At 50.1% G+C, this 17,542-nt stretch overlaps 1 protein-coding gene across 47 annotated transcripts in view; it reads right to left on the bottom strand.

Moving 5' to 3' along the window:
* Positions 1-292: 292 nt before the first annotated feature.
* DEPDC5 (DEP domain containing 5, GATOR1 subcomplex subunit) overlaps positions 293-17,542 on the bottom strand; it is a 102,451-nt gene continuing 85,201 nt past the window's right edge. For all 47 annotated transcript variants that reach the window (XM_084993720.1, XM_084993724.1, XM_084993721.1 and 44 more), the window contains 10 exons: positions 16,057-16,211; positions 13,118-13,195; positions 12,508-12,640; positions 12,105-12,213; positions 10,395-10,619; positions 8,018-8,187; positions 6,561-6,732; positions 3,407-3,467; positions 1,104-1,186; positions 293-994 (listed from right to left, as the gene is read on the bottom strand). In XM_084993720.1, coding sequence (XP_084849846.1) covers positions 702-994; positions 1,104-1,186; positions 3,407-3,467; positions 6,561-6,732; positions 8,018-8,187; positions 10,395-10,619; positions 12,105-12,213; positions 12,508-12,640; positions 13,118-13,195; positions 16,057-16,211 — 1,479 coding nt within the window. In that variant the 3' untranslated portion in view covers positions 293-701. The remainder of the gene's footprint in view (positions 995-1,103; positions 1,187-3,406; positions 3,468-6,560; positions 6,733-8,017; positions 8,188-10,394; positions 10,620-12,104; positions 12,214-12,507; positions 12,641-13,117; positions 13,196-16,056; positions 16,212-17,542) is intronic.

Below are 17,542 nucleotides of genomic sequence, written 5' to 3'. Positions count from 1 at the left end.
TGCACTCTGGGGCCCCACAGACCTGATTCCAGCCACTGTCCACTGTGTGGCCTTGGCCTCCACCGCCTAGGGCTCCTACCCTATATCTGGTATCACGGCTGTTGATAAGATTACAAAATGAAAAGGCGTGTAAAGTATGCTACGCTGTCCAGAATACAGGAAAACACCCAAGAAATGGGGCAACCATCATTATTTCACACATCTGAAATGTTCTGGGTAATAGAGGAGGCCTTGTCTTCTATTCAGCCTTCTTTGCCTGCCCAGCAGAGGACAAGACTACTAGCAACCAGGCTGGGGACAGAGAAGCGGCACGTGGCACTTTATTCCTGCTTCTGATCTGTACAGGTATATACAGTCTGTGTGAGCCTATGGTACATTATTTCACAAAATTATCATACATCCTGTACGTGCTTCTTGTCGGGGAGAAGTGGCAGATTCCACTCTGAAGAGCCCACAGACGGATGAACAGTCGGTGGAGGAAGGGATGCTCCTAGGAGCCACCCCGTCTCGAGGACACTCATGGGGGCTCCCCGCCCCCTTCCCCAGTACCGTCGCCCTCCCGGCGTGCTGGTGGCTCTCTCCAGTCATGGGTGGGCAATGGCAGGGGACGAGCTGCAGCAACGCAGCAAAGGCACCCTCACTGCCCAGAGCTTGACTGACCCCACTGAGGGGCAGCAGCAAGCCTGTTCCCGACCTCAACGTCATGGAGCACTGGCATGCATCTTCTCCAGGCAGCTTGTCCAGAAGGCCACCAGCCGGTTGTCACGGTTGATGCAGAAGTCCGTGAAGTCCTTCAGCAGCCGGTCAGCAAACCGGTCATCGCCGGTGGCGCTGGAGCGCCATGTCTTGGTCAGCATAGTGTTGTAGGCCCAGTTGTAGCCCACCCGCTCCTCACAGAACAGGCTCTGGCTGGTGGAGCTGGTGGAGTTGCGGCGCCGCCGTGGCTGCCCCGAGAACTTGCGCTTGGAGTAGGGCAGCTGCAGGAAAACCGTCCCTGCGGGGAGAGGGGGTTTGTAGTGTCCAAGGAGGGAGGGGGAAGGGAAGGCGCCCGCCTGCACACCTCTGGCCCTTGCTCACGCAGAGCATGGAGCAGAGCGCCTTACCTGTAACGTGGATGTACTGAGGTTTGTTCTCAGCAGGGAAGTTAAAAGCAGAGGCAGAATATTTATCTTGGACAAAACCAAACCTAAGGGAAGGACAGGGAGACACGCTGATTAGAGCCTCAGGGAAATTATGGCTGTCATGACACTGATGGCAGGGGAGAAGGGGCCAGCCTAGGGTGGTCTCCTTCCCATGGGCCCTTCAGGCTGCTCCTTCACAGCCTCACTGCTTCCCATCTGCCACCCCTCATTGGCTCACTCTCTCCCCTCTGCCTGGCCCCTTTCCCCCCTCACCCTCCCTGATCTCCCTCATCAGGGCTTCATCTCCACCCAACATCCCTTCCCAATGTATCAACTCCCCTGCACTGTGCCCACCCCTACACCAGAGACTGCCAGCCCCTCCAGGGATCTCGATTCTGCTGAGCCAGCCCTCTCCCCGCAGCCCCTCTGTTCTCCCACACTAGCTGCCCAGTAGGTTCTCAGGAAAGGAACTGTAATGAAGTATCTTCACTGAAACCCTTTCTTTAAGGTGAGGAACACTATCTGGGACTCTGCTTGGCTGTGTCCTAGAAATAGGCAGGAAGGGCCACTCTTCATCCACAGTGTGTCCTGTTTCTGGCTCTTCTATTTCTGCAATGTGTGTTCCCTTCAGCGCTACCTGCTAAGGGCTGTAAAAGACATGCTGACAGATGGGGCTCCTGCACTGAGTCTGAGGGGTTGATGTGATGAGGCAGGACTACAGCAGGTCAAATCCTGTCTCCTGCCCTGCACTGAGCTCTGGGCAGGCACTGTTCTGCATCCTCTATGGAAGCTGCTGCCTTTCCACTAGCACTTGATAATTATTTACTGAAGAACACATGAAGTAACACACAGAAAATTAAAGGGATCTGCTGATGTATACTGAAGCTTGTCACTGATGGCTGGTTCTCTGACAGCAGGAGTGGCTCAAGAGTTTGTCTTTCTTCCTCTCTACTCTCCAATCAAGGCTATTTATTTGTTTGGCATGGCTGGGCCTGACCCCTAATAGGCTCATGAGCTGGCTGGGGTTTTCCTAGTGATAACTGCCGTCTCCTGAGGGCTTATTAAGGCCAGGACATCAGGGGACCCTCTCAAGAGCCCTGTGAGGGGTGAGAACTCACAGGAAAAGCAGTGCCAGGACTTGCCCATGGTGCCTCAACCAGATGCCAGTGGAGGAGGCAGAGGTGAACCAGGCCTGTCTGCTCCCCACATCAAAGCCCTCAGCCACCAACGTCTGCATGCTACTGTCCCAAATCGTACCCCCTCCTCCTGAAGGGAGAAAGTCAGATGCCCTGGCATTCATTTCACAGCCTTTACTAAGTATCGAAGAAGAGAACAGAGAAGAAAAGGGCAGAGTAATGTCTAAAGTGAGCCTGGGCCCACTTGGGTTGGGGAGGCTGAAGAGCCTGGACTTCTTACTGTGGTTGTGGTAGTGTGTGTACAGCGAAGCCTGGAGAGGGGGTGGAACGTCTGAAGGCACCTGAACAATATGATAAGATACTGAACCTGGAACAGAGGCTTTGTTTTTGCCATAATTAACATGAAGCAGCAACTGGACACTGAGTTAGCAATGTTCTAACTCGATGCTCTGGAGGATAGACAGCTAAGCCTAGGAAAGTCTTTCTCTGCTACACATATTAGACATCAATAAATATCTACCAAACTTGGAGTTCCTGGCATGGTGCAGCGGAAACGAATCTAACTAGGAACCATGAGGTTTCGGGTTTGATCCCTGGCCTCGCTCAGTGGGTTAAGGATCCGGCATTGCCTTGAGCTGTGGTATAGGTCACAGACGCGGCTCGGATCCCGAGTTGCTGTGGCTGTGGTGTAGGCTGGCAGCAGTAGCTCCAATTCGATCCCTAGCCTGGGAACCTCCATATGCCATGGGTTCGGCCCTAAAAAGCATATGTATATATATACCAAACTTATCTACTGCTTTTTAACCATTCATTATTTCTTTGACATGTGCCAAGGGGCTCTTAACAAATTTTACAGTTTTTCATCTCATGGCAGTCTTGGCTCAGGGTCTTGTTGGAGACTAAGGAGAGAGATCTCTGCATCCAACTAGAAGAATAGGGGCTGAAAAATTTCAGCTACAGGAACTGAAGAGGCAGTGCTCATCTTTGAAACCAAGGCAGAGGGGTCTGTCGGAGATAAGCAGCAAATCTCTTGGTGGTGGACTGGGTCCATCTCTCCAGAAAGCACATGGACTGGGTTTCGCTATGGTAACTACCACTTAAAACAAACACGGATGCCTCTCCATGCTTCCCTCTTGCTAAGGGACAAACCTGTGTGCAATGGCTTCCTGGAAAAGGTGCATTCGATCCCAGTATGTTTCTGGTTCAAAGTCTGAAAAGAAAAAAAGGAATAAATGCCGAGTTGTGATTCCAAGGTTAGTTCTCCCTGGGTATGGCCTTCAGTATCTTTCACTACAATTCTCTCCCCCTGAGCCTGAGCTTGGCTTTTCCATACCACCTGCTTTCAGAAGCACCAGCCTCTACTCCAAGGAGGGACATCCTAGAGAGAGTGACAGTCCCCAAGCTCCAGCAGGGTCTAGAAAAGGGAATATTATGGGCCCTCAGCCACCAGTATGAGCTACCAGTATTCAACATGAGACTTGTTCTAATAACCACCTATGCGAAAAGCAGAAAGGAGCAGGATGTTAACACGCAACCAAAGGATAAGCTGTAAATGCACACCATTCACTTCTAAGGGAAAAAAAATTAACAGTCTTTCATTTTAGAGGTTGGGGAAATGAAGAAAATAAACATAAAGATGAATTTTTGGATAAGTGATCAGCTGGGGAAGGGTGGGGAGCAGGGCAGACAAGTGCCCGCCTCCACCACCAGCTTACTGCTCCAGCCTGGCTCCTGCAGGCTGGTGTGAAGACAGGAGCAGAGCAAGGAGGTGGTGGTATGGGGCAGTTGTCACACAGCAGAGACAATGGGCAAGGGCTGCTCTGGGGATTGAGGTGCTGAGGGTTGGAGCAGCAACCACACAAGACCTTGTCCCAGGGACCAGGGGTGCCTGCAGGGGCTTTACTGCTTTCTGTATTTGGAATTTTATATATAGGATTGATTTGAAGGCTCTGGGTAACCAAAGAGCACAAGAAGCAAAAAAAAAAAAAGACTTTGGCTTTAATAAGAAAAAACAGACACAGCAAACTCTTGTCAGGTTTTTTGTTTTTGTTTTTTTTTTTGTCTTTCTGCCATTTCTTGGGCTGCCCCTGTGGCATATGGAGGTTCCCAGGCTAGGGGTCGAATCGGAGCTATAGCCACAGGCCTACACCACAGCTACAGCAACGAGGAATCTAAGCTGCCTCTGTAAACTACACCACAGCTCACAGCAATGCCGGATCCTTAACCCACTAAGCAAGGCCAGGGATCAAACCCTCAACCTCATGGTTCCTAGTCGGATTCATTAACCACTGAGCCACAACAGGAACTCCCTCTTGTCAGATCTTTAAGATTTTGCATTCCCTATTATCAGAAAGGGAGATAACAAGAAGAGAAGTGGCACAAAAGTAAGAAAATCGATTTTTAGATTCAGGTCCTTATTCCTTTAAATCAGGACTCCTTTCTCTCAGCTGTAACCATGGCAACCAACAGAGGATGCTGGTCTTGAAGAGTGGGTTATAACTGGCAGGGAAAACCATCAGCTCACATGAAAATGTCCTCTAGTGTCAGCCCTGCAAGCACCCTGTGCAAAAGTGGAAAACCCCAGAAAAGGGTCTTTCTTTGGATGGTATCGGTTGTAGGGGGGAGACCTCTCCATCCCCTCAACATATTAGAAACAGCAATAAGAGGTGGTGCCTGTGAAGTTCCCAGTGTGGCTCAATGGTAACAAACCTGACTAGTATCATGAGGGTATGGCTTAAATCCCTGGCATCTCTCAGTGGGCTAAGGATCCAGTGTTGCAGTGAGCTGCAGTGTAGGTCGCAGACGTGGCTTGGATCTGGCATTGCTGTGGCTGTGGTGTAAGCTGGCAGCTGCAGTTCCAATGTGACCCCTAGCCTGGGAACCGCCATATGCTGCAGGTGCGGCCCTAAAAAGACACACACAAACACACACAAAGAGAGGCAGTGCCTGGCTTAAAGATGTGAGGTATGAACAAACGAAATCATCTGGCATTGCAGGACTGCAAAAAACGGTCCCCTCTTGGACACACCTCAAGAGGAAAGGAAAATATGTGTGAGTGTGGGGAGTGCTTTGTAAACCCTAAGGATCAGGGGATCTACAGCCTCCAGGGCTGTGAAGCTTACCTGGAACCCCCCCAACTATAACTTAAAGCCTTGTGTCTATACAAAGATGTTTTCCAAGATGTAAAAAACATACACTTGGGCCTTTAAAACAAAAGCTGTTTGCACCTAGGGGGCCAGTTCTCTGTCACCAAGCACAGCAGACTCACAAGAACCTGGGAAGAGGGCCTCTCCTTTGCGTCAGTTTTTTCTTCCACATTGATCATTTCCATACCTGAAAAGCCAAAGTGCTCTGACACACCAGCAGCAACTCTAGGTTTTCGTTATAAAAGGATCATCTGTGAGCTCATGGGAAGCTTTGTAGGAACCAATTACATGCTCATTGCAATGAGCACTTGGAATGAGCTTGTGCTGTGTGATGGTGGCTTGTCCCCAGACCTGTCCCTCCACCTGCTCTTGGAGTCCAGTGGAAGATGGTTGGGGCAGGGGTGGTAGTGGGTGTCTGTGGGCTCCGTTCAAGGGTAGGGCTCTGAATGAGTCCTCCTACTCTGCCATCTTTGAGAGATGGGCCTCCTAGTGCTGACACCTGCACCCTGTCTCCTGTTTTGCTTTCAATGTCCCCATTTCAGCCTTTTTTCATGGAACAGCAGATCCAAGCCTCCTGTGAGGTTCAGATTCCCGCAGCCCCAACCAGTCAAGCTGGAGCAGAGAGAATTTTGGAAATTCTCCCCACTTGGGAGGGGTGGGGAGCAGGGCAGACGAGTGCCTGCCTCCACCACCAGCTTACTGCTCCAGCCTGGCTCCTGCAGGCTGGTGTGAAGACAGGAGCAGAGCAAGGAGGTGGTGGTATGAGGCAGTTGTCACACAGCAGAGGCAATGGGCAAGGGCTGCTCTGGGATAGAGGTGCTAAGGTCTGGAGAATCCCAGTCAGCTCCCCATTTACAGCACAGTGCCCCCTCCCGCCCACCACCCCTTCCAGGTCTCAGGAGGGTCTTCCTGAGCTGGAACGGCAGCTTTGGCCGCCCTCGTTTTAGGAATAAGGCATCTGAGGTTCAGAGACACCGAATGACTTGATCACGGTTGCCCAGCCACTAAGGGAAGAACCAGGATTAAAACTCCAGCCCCTCGTCCAAAGGTTCCACCTTTTCCTTAGCCTCCAGGCACTTAGAGGAGGCAACCTCGGGGGAGGGGTCTGCTTGCAGAGACAGGCCCTCTGGGGGGGGGGGAGTGGGGGCGTGTCTTACTGTCAAACAGGTGCTCACTGCCCTCCTTGAGCAGACAGCTGATGTTGAGCGGGATGAAGAGCTGGGCCCGGAGTGGGTCGCCATACAGATAACTGGGCAGTGCAAAGGGACCCTCCAGCACCGGCACCAACAGAAAGCCACAGGAGGTGGCCTTGCGGTGCCAACCTTGGACCTGGCGGAAAACACAGAGACACATAGTGTCACCTCCAAATTCCCTCTGACAAGAGAAAGTACTTTCAAGGAGGGTGCTGCCTGGGGGCAGCCTGCACATTGACTAACATGTTCACTTATCAATGTCCACTGGTTGCAGACCCGTCCCAGGAGGAAGAAGCACAGTATAACCTCCTGACAAATACCTGAAGGACCATGAGGTGAGCACACAGCTCCTCTTCAGGCCCAAGCTTCTGCAACCTTGGGGGTTCTTTTGGAGGAAAGACCAGGGAGAACTATTTTCTGCCTCTTCTTGGTCAATGGATGTTGGGGGAAGGTCCTGAGATATTGGTTAAGTCCTTCTAATTTTGTCCTTTATCAAAAATTTACTAAGTCCAAAATATCAAATAGGAAAACTGTCCACTCAGGCTGGCCAAGAGGGACATGACACAGGCAGCAAGACAACCATTGTAGACTCTGGCCAAAAGTGACAAGCGCTGACCTGGCAGAAGGAGAGCTGTTCTCTGCAAACTCCTAAATGCTGTCTGTCCAATGAACGACCAGGAACAAAAGTTACTGGGGCATCAAGACCAACCTCCCCAGCAGGCACTTTCTTGGGGAACAGTGGCAATTTTCTAAGTCTTAAGATACTTTTTTTTTTTTTGGCTTTGCCCACAGCATGTGGAAGTTCCTGAGCCAGGGATCGAACCTATGCCACAGCAGCGACCCAAGCCACTGGAGTGACAATGCTGGATCCTTAACCCTCTGCTTCACAAGGGAACTCTGCTAACTGTAGGATCTTAATTACATAAAAATGGATCTTTAGTTGTGCAGATAGACAAATGGGAGCTGGAAGGACATGTCAAACTGTAAAATGCTTGTGATTATGGATGACTTCGATTTTTGCTTCTTGTGATTTTCATTTTCCTATGACTTATTTCCTATTAACTACATGTTAACTTTTAAGAAACAAATGTTATTTTAATAACCTGAAAAGATGACGCAAAACAAAAACAACAAGGCTTACTTATTTATACTGATACAGAAGATATGTAGGTAATACTAATACAACAAGAATAAATAGTATGTATTCTGAGCTACTATGTCTGTTTAAAAAAAAAAAAAAAATAGGACCTCTATACACCCAGACTCTCTGCAAGGACCAGCAAGGTGTCAGGGCAGCTGGAAGGTAAGAGGAGTCTGAATTAAAACAACTTTTAAAGTGACATAATTATGATTCTCTACCGAGCACCTGCTCGTCTGCCTTTCAGGTGAGCCAAGGCCCACCACATGCAAGGGGGTCTTACCATCTCAAAGAGCACTGCGGCAGTTACTGCCATCCAGTGTAGCTTGATCTCGAAGGCCGCATTCAGCGAGAAGTTACCGTGGTAATAACAGCTGCACCACTCCAGTCGGTCCGTGCGGTTGTTCACATCCACATCTAGGGTCACGGTCCTCTGCTCCGGGACAGTGGCAGCTATGTCAGCATGTGGGAGGGCCCCAAGAGATGGAAGGGAAGGAGCAGGATAAGGGGGAAAAGTAAACAATTGAGCATCTAGACATGAAACTGCTGGACCACCTAACAGAACATCAGACTTGAGAGGCTCCTTGAGGAACATGGACATTTCTGGGCCAGGGATTGAACCTGAGCCACAGCAGTGATGATGCCTCCTCCTTAACCCAGTGAGCCATCAGGGAACTCCAAGTATCAGGGTTTGGACCGAGTGCCCTACAGTCCCCAGAGCCTGAGGTCTGGTGGGCTGTCAAGAGAAGGCTGAGAAGCACAAGGCACGTGAGCTGCCCAAGGGACTCAGGGCTGCTTTTTCCAGGGTCTCGGATGCCCCTGAGCGCCAAGCTCAGTGACACCAGATGACAGGGGAGGGGAAGTGGGAGCTAGTAAGGGCCAAGCCAGACAGGACCAGGCATTTCAAAACACCTTTCTGCAGCTAACTTCCAACTGAGAACTAGAAATGTCTAAAAAGGAACACAACGAAATGAATGAACAAAAAAAAGGAGCAGGTCATAAAGGATACAAATCCCTTCTTCCCTATAAATCATATTCATTTTTTTCTGAGAAAAAGACTCAACACAACTGATCTTCCTCACATAAAAAAATGACACTGTTAAAGTCTATATTCTAACCAGAAAAAAAAAAAAAAAGTGCTGCGAAGAAGGATCGCGGATCATAACACAAAGGTGAGGAGATGTTACTGGAGAGAAGCAGCTGTGATCATGCTGTGTCGGGTATAAAAGGAACAAGAAACCCACTTCCCGTGGGAGGGCTGGTGAGAAAGGAAGCTGATGGAGTAAAACTCTACTATGACCATCATGGGAGCCTATGAAAAGTTAACATGAGGATGTTTTCCCAGCAAATACTCGCATATGAAAGATGCTGCCCAGCTACAGGATTACTGCCCCCCTGGTGCCCGCAGCCCCAGGTTATAAACTCCCTGCTGCAGACATTCATCTTCTCTTCATCCCACCCTTCTGATTTTTTGGACATGTTTTTCCATAGAGTGTTCCTTTTTAACCACAATTTTTTTTTTTTTTTTTTTTTTTTTTTTTTTTTTTTTTTTAAGGCCACACACAGCATATGGAAGTTCCCAGGGTAGGGGTCAATTTGGAGCTATAGCTGCTGGCCTACACCACAGCCACAGCAATTCGGGATCTGAGCCACATCTGTGACCTACACTACAGCTCAGACCAATGCCGGATCTTTAACCCACTGAGTGAGGCCAAGGATTGAACTTGCATCCTCATGGATACTAGTCAGATTCATTTCCACTGGGCCACAACAGGAACTCCTAACCACAATTTTTTGAAGAAACTAAGAACCAAAGCTAAACTGAATGACTGGAATCTCATCCTGAGCTTCAGACCATGTTTTAGAAAACTGTTTTGCCAAACAGATCTGTTAGATTTTGGCTTTTTTTTTTTTTTTTTTTTTTTTAAGGTAGGGAGGGTAATTATTAAGTTATTTAGAAAACTTCCTTTTCTTTGCTTTCTTTTTAGGGCTACACCTGGGGCATATGGAAGTTCCCAGGCTAGGGACAGAATCAGAGCTGTAGCCACCAGCCTACGCCATAGCTACAGCAACTAGGAATCTGAACCATATCTGTGACCCACATCCAGCTCATGGCAACGCCGGATCCTTAACCCACTGAGTGAAGTCAGGGATCAAATCTGCATCTCAGGAATACTCGTCAGGTTCTTAACCTGCTGAGCCACAATGGCAACTCCTGAAAAAACTTCCTTTTCTTGAAAGTGAAAGGGCTTATTCTGATGAAAGGGCTTATTCTGATATGGATCTTGCAGGGCCTGCAAAACCTCACAGCAGGGTTTCTTAGCCATGGCGCTATAAGTATTTTGGACCAGAACTTCTTTGCTGTGGGGGACTGACTGTCTTGTGTGCTGCAGCAAGCTCAGCACCAGCCCACACAGCCTCTCCTATCCACAGGTTTATTGTCCTGCCCTGATTCGAGAGAACCGTTGAGCCCTGTTTGTTGGCTGGGACAATACTGAGCCAGGCCCACTGGGCCAATAGAAGCCAGCACAGGAGCCCACAGTACTGATAGCTGTGGTGGCTGTAACCCTGGCCCCTGAGGCATTGCTCCCCTGTCTGGCAGCCACTCAGCTTCAGCCACCTGCTAGCGCATCCCAGGCCCCATCTGCTCGGGCACCTACCTAAAAGTGCAGCTGCCTGGCTGCGCCCCCCAAAGCTGCGGCTGAAGGAGCTGTGTCTGCTAGCGTAGGAGGCCGGCCGGCTGGGCAGCCAGGGCAGCAGGAAGGCAGGGATCTCGGAGTGCAAGAGCTCCTCAGCCACAAAGGCCACCTCGAACCACTTGCGCTGGAAGCTGGCGAAGTCATCCATGGCTGTCGTGTGCCAGGTGGTAGGCTGCTGCATGGCCACTGGAAGGGCAGGGGGGGAAGGAGGAGCCCTCAGCATAAGCACTCATGTTCTCCCCAATTTGTGCACAACAGCGATGACTCTGAAAACATGGTGCTGAGAAGCTCGTCATGAAAGGCTGTGGGGTGCATGAGGTCACTGGGTGAAATGTCCAGAACAGGCCAATCTTCTTTTCCTGCTTTTATAGGGCTACATGTTGGCATATGGAAGGTCCCAGGCTAGGGGTTGAATTGGAGCTACAGAGTTGGTGACCGTACACCACAGCTCTTGGCAACACTGGATCCCTAACACACTGAGGGAGGCCAGGGATCAAACCCGTGTCCTTGTGGATACTAGTCAGGTTCATAACTGCTGAGCCACAACGGGAGCTCTCCAATCTTTTTTTTTTTTTTTTTTTTTTGGTTGCACCTGTGGTATGTGGAAGTTCCTGGGGACTGAACCCTTGCCACAGCAGTGACTATTCCAGGTCCTTAAACGCTAAACCACCAGGGAACTCCAGACCAGGCCAATCTTTGGAGACAGAAAGCAGACTGGTGGTGGCCAGGGGCTGGGTGAGGAGACGTTTAGGAGGGACTGCTAATGAGTAGGGGGCTTCCTTTCAGGGCAATGGAAATGGCCTGGAACTGAATAGACGTGGTGGCTGTACAACGCTGTCAATATTAAATGCCACTGAATTATTCCCTTTAAAATGGTTAGTTTTATGTCATGTGAACTTTATTTTTTGGCCTTTTTGCCTTTTCTAGGGCCGCTTCCCGTGGCACATGGAGGTTCCTAGGCCAGGGGTCCAATTGGAGCTATACCTGCCAGCCTATGCCAGAGCCACAGCAACTCAGGATCTGAGCTACGTCTGCGACCTACATCACAGCTCATGGAAACGCCAGATCCCCAACCCACTCAGCAAGGCCAGGGATCGAACCCGCAACCGCATGGTTCCTAGTCAGATTCGTCAACCACTGTGCCATGGCAGGAACTCCTTTTTTTTTTTTTTTTTTTTTTTTTTGGCTTTTCAGGGCTAAACTTGCGGCACATGGAGGTTCCCAGGCTAGGGGTAGAATCAGAGTTGCAGCTGCCATCCTATACCACAACTACAGCAACACCATATCCAAGCCATGTCTGTGACCTACTCTGCAGCTCACGACAACTACAGATCCTTAACCCACTGAGCAAGGTCAGGGATTGAACCCGCATCCTCATAGACACTATGTTGTATTTTTAACCCGCCAGGCCACAACGGGAACTCCCTCGCCATTTCCCTTGGCCTCTTTTAGGTTTATCTTCCATCCACGCTGTGCTCACTAAGAATGTACTGTGGCTTTAGGAAACCCTTGTCACTCTGGTGATGCCCCAAACAAGGACAAACGCTCAAGAAGAAGGACAGATCGTCAACTTAGGGGACAGAGTCACACAAGGAGCCCAAGAAGCACCATCATCTGAAAGGGCATGTCGCCAGGAAACACCTGCCCCCATGGGCAACAGCGTTCACTCACCTCGCTCAGGCTCTCTGTCCATCACTATCTTGTAGAAATAGAAGCCATAGATGAAGGTCCTCCAGACTTCACCAGAGGCATGTGTGATGAGCTGCTCTTCCAGCATTTTCTGGAAGGAGAGACAATGAAACTGAAATTCCTGCAGAGTGACACCTTAGGGGTACAAACCTCAGACCTCACTTTCCAGCCCCTTTAGCCATGACAACTGCAAGGTGTTAACTGCTGTGCCTGGTGTAAATTATATTATAAAATGCAAACACCTGATATAGATTCTGCCCAACGTTGAAGTCAAGGTAGAGTTGTGTCTTTCAAACCAAGACCTGCTCTATGATTGGTCAGTTCCAGACAAGCTTTACACTCACTGAAAACAGATCCTCACCCTGAGCTGCCAATCCTGTCTCACCTGCATGATGTCGACGGCCATGGCCTGTGTCTGCACCCCCTCCACGTTGTTCACCAGCCAGTGCACCACCTCTGCACTGATGAAGCAGCACGGTGACAGGCCCTTCTGCTCAGGCAGCAGCTGAACTCCTGTCCTGAGTTCCAAGTTCAAGCAGAAGAAGATGAAAAAGAAGGGACCCCCCACTAAGGCAATTAATATTTGAAGTGAGGATCCCCACAGCACAATTTTCCCACAATACTCCTAGACACAGAGAAACTTCTGACAGGACTAAAGAAGGTGTTACAGGGGAAAGGGGAAAAGGGGGAGGAAAAAGGACCTGAACTTCAGAGAATCCCTATGCTTGCCAGGTATTCTCTGAGTTCCACTGGGTGATTGATGTAATTATTTCACTTAGTCCTCACACCGATCCCATGACCTGACCACTATAATCCCATTTGACAAACAAGGTAATGGAGGCTCAGAGAAGTCAAGTAACTCGCCCAAGGTCTCACAGCTGCTGGGCAAAGGTCAGGTGTAAATCCACCAAACCAGGCTGCCTGAGCACCACCCTGGCTCAGGCCACAGGCTTCTCTGCCCCACAGTGAACTCACTTGTGTGGCAAGCCACTTACGTGGGGTGCTTCATGGCCTCTAGGATCTCCACCAGGGTGGAGGATGATGTCAAGGAGCTCGCCACCAGCTGCTGAGAGCTGTAACACAGCAAAGAAAGAGGGTCAGTGAGGCTCTTGGGAGCTTCATTGACTTGTCACTAAGCTGAAAACCAGGACCATACAGACATGGAAGGTGTTTAAGCAAATTCTGGACAGCTACATCCTGGGACCTCTCATGAGGGTTTCCTGCTTCCAAAGTGTGTATGTTTAAAAAAAAAAAGAAGGGAATTCCCGTTATGGCTCAGCAGATTATGAACTCAACTAGTATTCATGAGGATACAGGTTCGATCCCTGGCCTCGATCAGTGGGTTAAAGATCCGGCGCTGCTGTAAGCTGTAATGTAGGTCACAGACATGGCTTGTATCCTGTGTTGCTAAGGCTGTGGTGTAGGCTGGCAGCTGCAGCTCTGATTGGACCCCAGCCTGGGAACCTCCATATGCTGCAGATGTGGCTCTAAAAAGCAATAAATAAATAAATAGGATTCAAAGTGGTTCTGTGCCCAAACTTGCTTCCTTTAATGAGCATCTCTCCTTTCAGCAATCTGTGTCAGGCCCAACCACATCTAAGAAATCTCCCTGGAAGAATGCTCTGGGCTGTTTACATGTTGCATCATTTAATCTCACCAGAGAGTAGCAAGTTGCATGGTCAGAACCCTGGTATCTGCACCACCAGCCTCAGGTTTTTCTTGACTTCAGCTTCCCTGTCTAAAAACCCAGGATGCTACCAGTCCCACCTCCCAGGGCTGCTATGAGGTCAGCGTGTGTAAAATATTGAGCAGGGAAGTAACACCCACAAAGTCTGAAACAGTAAACGATGCTACACATGGAACAGGCAGATGTAGGAGCTGGTGAAGGTCAAAAGCTGGGAAGTGTCAAAAGCTGGGAAGTGTCAGCATCAGGGTCCACATCTGAATCCTGGTCTGCCTGCTCCAGAGCCCAGATTTTTCTGTCACCTGCTGTCCGAGTTCTTCCTCAATGGTGCATCAGTCCCTTAAACATGCTTAATACTTAGCAACTAAGCCCAGACCACTGGGCATGGGACATACACGGACACCTGTTACGCCAAATTTGTGGCTTCTCAGGAACCTCCTTAAAACTCTCCATCCTTCAGTCCCAGCCTCTTCTTCCTACTTGGAAGGTCCAGGACCCACTGGAGCATTTAAGGATCTCGGTGTTAAAAAAGGCTTTAGGAGTTCCCATCGTGGCTCAGTGGTTAATGAATCCAACTAGGAACCATGAGGTTGAGGGTTCGATCCCTGGCCTTGATCAGTGGGTTAAGAAGCCAGCGTTGCCATGAGCTGTGGTGTAGGTTGCAGACGCGGCTCAGATCCCGCATTGCTGTGGCTCTGGTGTAGGCGGGCGGCTACAGCTCTGATTCGACCCCTAGACTGGGAACCTCCATATGCCAAGGGAGCGGCCCAAGAAATGGCAAAAAGACAAAAAAACAAAAAACAAAAAACCTTTAAAGACCCTGGAAATGAACTTCCTTCTAATGTCTGGATCCCTCAACAAGGCCACTTCATTGTGTGACCATCTGCAATGGCAGGGAGCTGGGTGCCCTGTGGCAGGACCATCTGCTGGTGAGCTCTTTATCATGAGATGAGGTGTATTCTCTGTAATCAAGTCACTGGTCCTGATTCATGTCATTTTTGGCCTTCTCATCTCCAGCCTAAACATTCCTAGTTCCTCTTTTCTTCCAAAAGCAGAAGAGAACCTGACACTCTACCCGTGTAAGCAATGAGGAAGCAGAGAAGCACCCTGGGCAGCCCCTGCAATCTCCTCCATGTCCAGAGCCTGAGTCCACCAGGCTTGGCAGGGAGGTGGGCCTGGAGAGACAGCAGAGGCCAGACAAGCCCAGGCCTGCTGCCACCTCTGAATGGACCACTTCTACCAGCCAGAGTGGAAGAGATGCAAGTAAAACCAGCACAGGGTGTGTGACATGCAAAGGAAACTGAGTGGCTGCCGACAGGGCTGACCAGGTAAGCCACCGCAGACAAACTTCTGCGCTCAGGTGAAGGATCCAAAAGTCATGTTTTTGTTTTTGGTGTCTTCTTATTTGTTTGTTTGTCTTTTTTCCTTTTCTAGGGCCATTTCCTGCGGCATATGGAGGTTCCTAGGTTAGGGTCGAATGGGAGCTGTTGCTGCTGTGCTCCACCACAGACACAGCCACAGCCACAGACACGGCAGATCAGAGCCGCGTCTGCAACCTACACCACAGCTCACGGCAACGCCAGATCCTTAACCCACTGAGCAAGGCTAAGGATTGAACCCACAACCTCATGGTTCCTAGTCGGATTCGTTAACCACTGTGCCAAAACAGGAACTCCCAAAGTCACATTGCTTAGACCAATGGACCAAGGGCTGCTCGGTCAGTGCAGTGAGGGACGAGAATAGACTGGGCAGAATTGTGATAAAGCGAATGCAGCTGGGAAGGAAATAAGAGGGAGGTTTCACTGGCATTAAAAGCTTTCCTCTAGCAAATAAGGTCCAAGCAGCTTCTTTTTCCCCTAGATACTCAGGAATAAGAAAAGAGCCACTTTTGAGCACAAGTATCGACCCATTCACTATTTGTTCATTTCCTCTGATGTTTATGTTGACACAGGCAAAATGACCACGTGGGGCAGGAGGGGTTTGGTCTGGGCCCCCTTCCCGAAGCCTCCTGCCTACTCCTGACACTCTTCTGTGTCTGCGAGAACTCTTAGCTCTCCTGTAAAGGAGGCAGGGCACTGATCATTAGCTCTGTCCAGAGGTGCTGGTAAGAACTGCCTGCTCTTGGGTCCCCGGTATAACTCACCGCTGAGTCAGAACTTAGACCTGGGATTCGGACCCCCAGCTTCTGCAGCCTTTGAGGTCAGACCATCCACCGCCCCAGAGTGCAAGCTCTGGCCTTCTGCATCTCACCTGCTGTCACTGGAGTTTGCAGAGGGGAAGCCCTGTTCCCCTGAGCTCTGGGAGTTCCCAAAGGTCTGGCTGTTGCCTCTGTCAATGGACTGGCCTGCGCTCACCCCCAGGCTGGTGCCATCCAACACTGGGGCGGCCGTCTGGTCCAGAGACACCTGGAGGAGATTTAAAAAAAATCCATAAGGCTAGTCGCATGCACAGTCCTTCCTATTCCTCTCATTCCCAGTCCCCAGTGATCCCTGGTGGACGAGCTAAAGGAGTCCAGGGCCCCGCTCTGCCCCCGTCTGGCATGCACCCCCTTCCATTAGAGCAGGAGGAATTCCCATGGCCCAAATCAAGGCTGGCAGAAGGCCATCATGCACAGTGAACCCCCCAGGATCAGTATATGACTCAAACCACAGGATTTACACTTGAGAAAACCCCCGATAGAAGTGGTGAGCTCAGTGTCATTCCTCGTGGCTAGAGGAGGGAGAGAGAGACAAGAGGCTCCCCCCGCCTCCCTGGTCCTCCTCGCCCATGTCTGTCATGGCTTCAGTCTTTCAATTTGCCCAGGTTTACATCTCAGGTGCTTCTGAAGCTCCCTTCCCCAGCTTCACCCCTGAAGAAAGGCCTTATCCTGTGCATCTCCTCCACTGACTCCCATGACCTCCCACCTGCTCCACCACCTGGCTCCAGCCCCTCTCCTGACACCCCACCTGTGAACATCTTCATCTTCCTAAAGGACAGTTCCAATTCCATCACTCCCTTACTCTGAAATCTTTCAGTCTCCTCACAGGCTACGGAACTGCCCCACGAGTTTAAACCTGTCTGTGCCTGCCATCCTAGGAAGCCCTTCCCCACCAGCATAGGCTGCAAACCTTGCATTTCAAATGCTGCTCCCTTCATGAACCATCCCCTGACTCACTCCCCCCCATTCCCCACCCCCAGTCCTTAAACGGAAACTAGCTCTCTCTGCTTCTCTGAGCCTCACCTGGTGGCTGCCAGGTTTTGCTTCATGTAATGGTTTTCTACCTGTCTCATGCTCGTTAAATAGCCTAGAGGCCAGGACTACGATCTGCCCAGCTGGAGTGGCTGCACCTCACAGGGAACTCTGGAGAGGACAGCAAGCTTTCCAGAGCACTTCTGGAAAAGGGCATGTCAACCACGGCACTACTGCCATTAAGGGTAGTGAGTAAGTCTTTGGTGCAGAGGGTGGGAGGGTCCTGTAGTGTAGTGGGTACAGAGCAGCATCCCCAGCTCACCAGATGCCAGTAACAACCCCTGAGCATCTCCTGCTACTCAGGTGTAACAAATACACATGTCTCCAGGTGTTACCGAGTGTCTCCTAGGAGACAGAAATCACCCCTTGGTTCTGAAAGAACCAATTTGCTCTCCTACATCAGGCTACATCAGAATTGCCAAAAAAAAAAAAGAAAGAAGAAAGGAAAAAAAGAGCATATAATCTTTGCCAGCACCATAAATACATGGAGAAATGCAGAGAGAGGCA

This window comes from Sus scrofa, chromosome 14 (assembly GCF_054392235.1).
Source record: "Sus scrofa isolate SSC_HxYL_T2T_F1_AM1 chromosome 14, Sscrofa_HxYL_maternal_Yorkshire_Landrace_v2.0, whole genome shotgun sequence".
Classification (NCBI taxonomy): Eukaryota; Metazoa; Chordata; class Mammalia; order Artiodactyla; family Suidae; genus Sus; species Sus scrofa.
The sequence above is the reverse complement of the archived record's forward strand: the minus strand, read 5'-3'. Positions and strand labels throughout refer to the sequence as shown.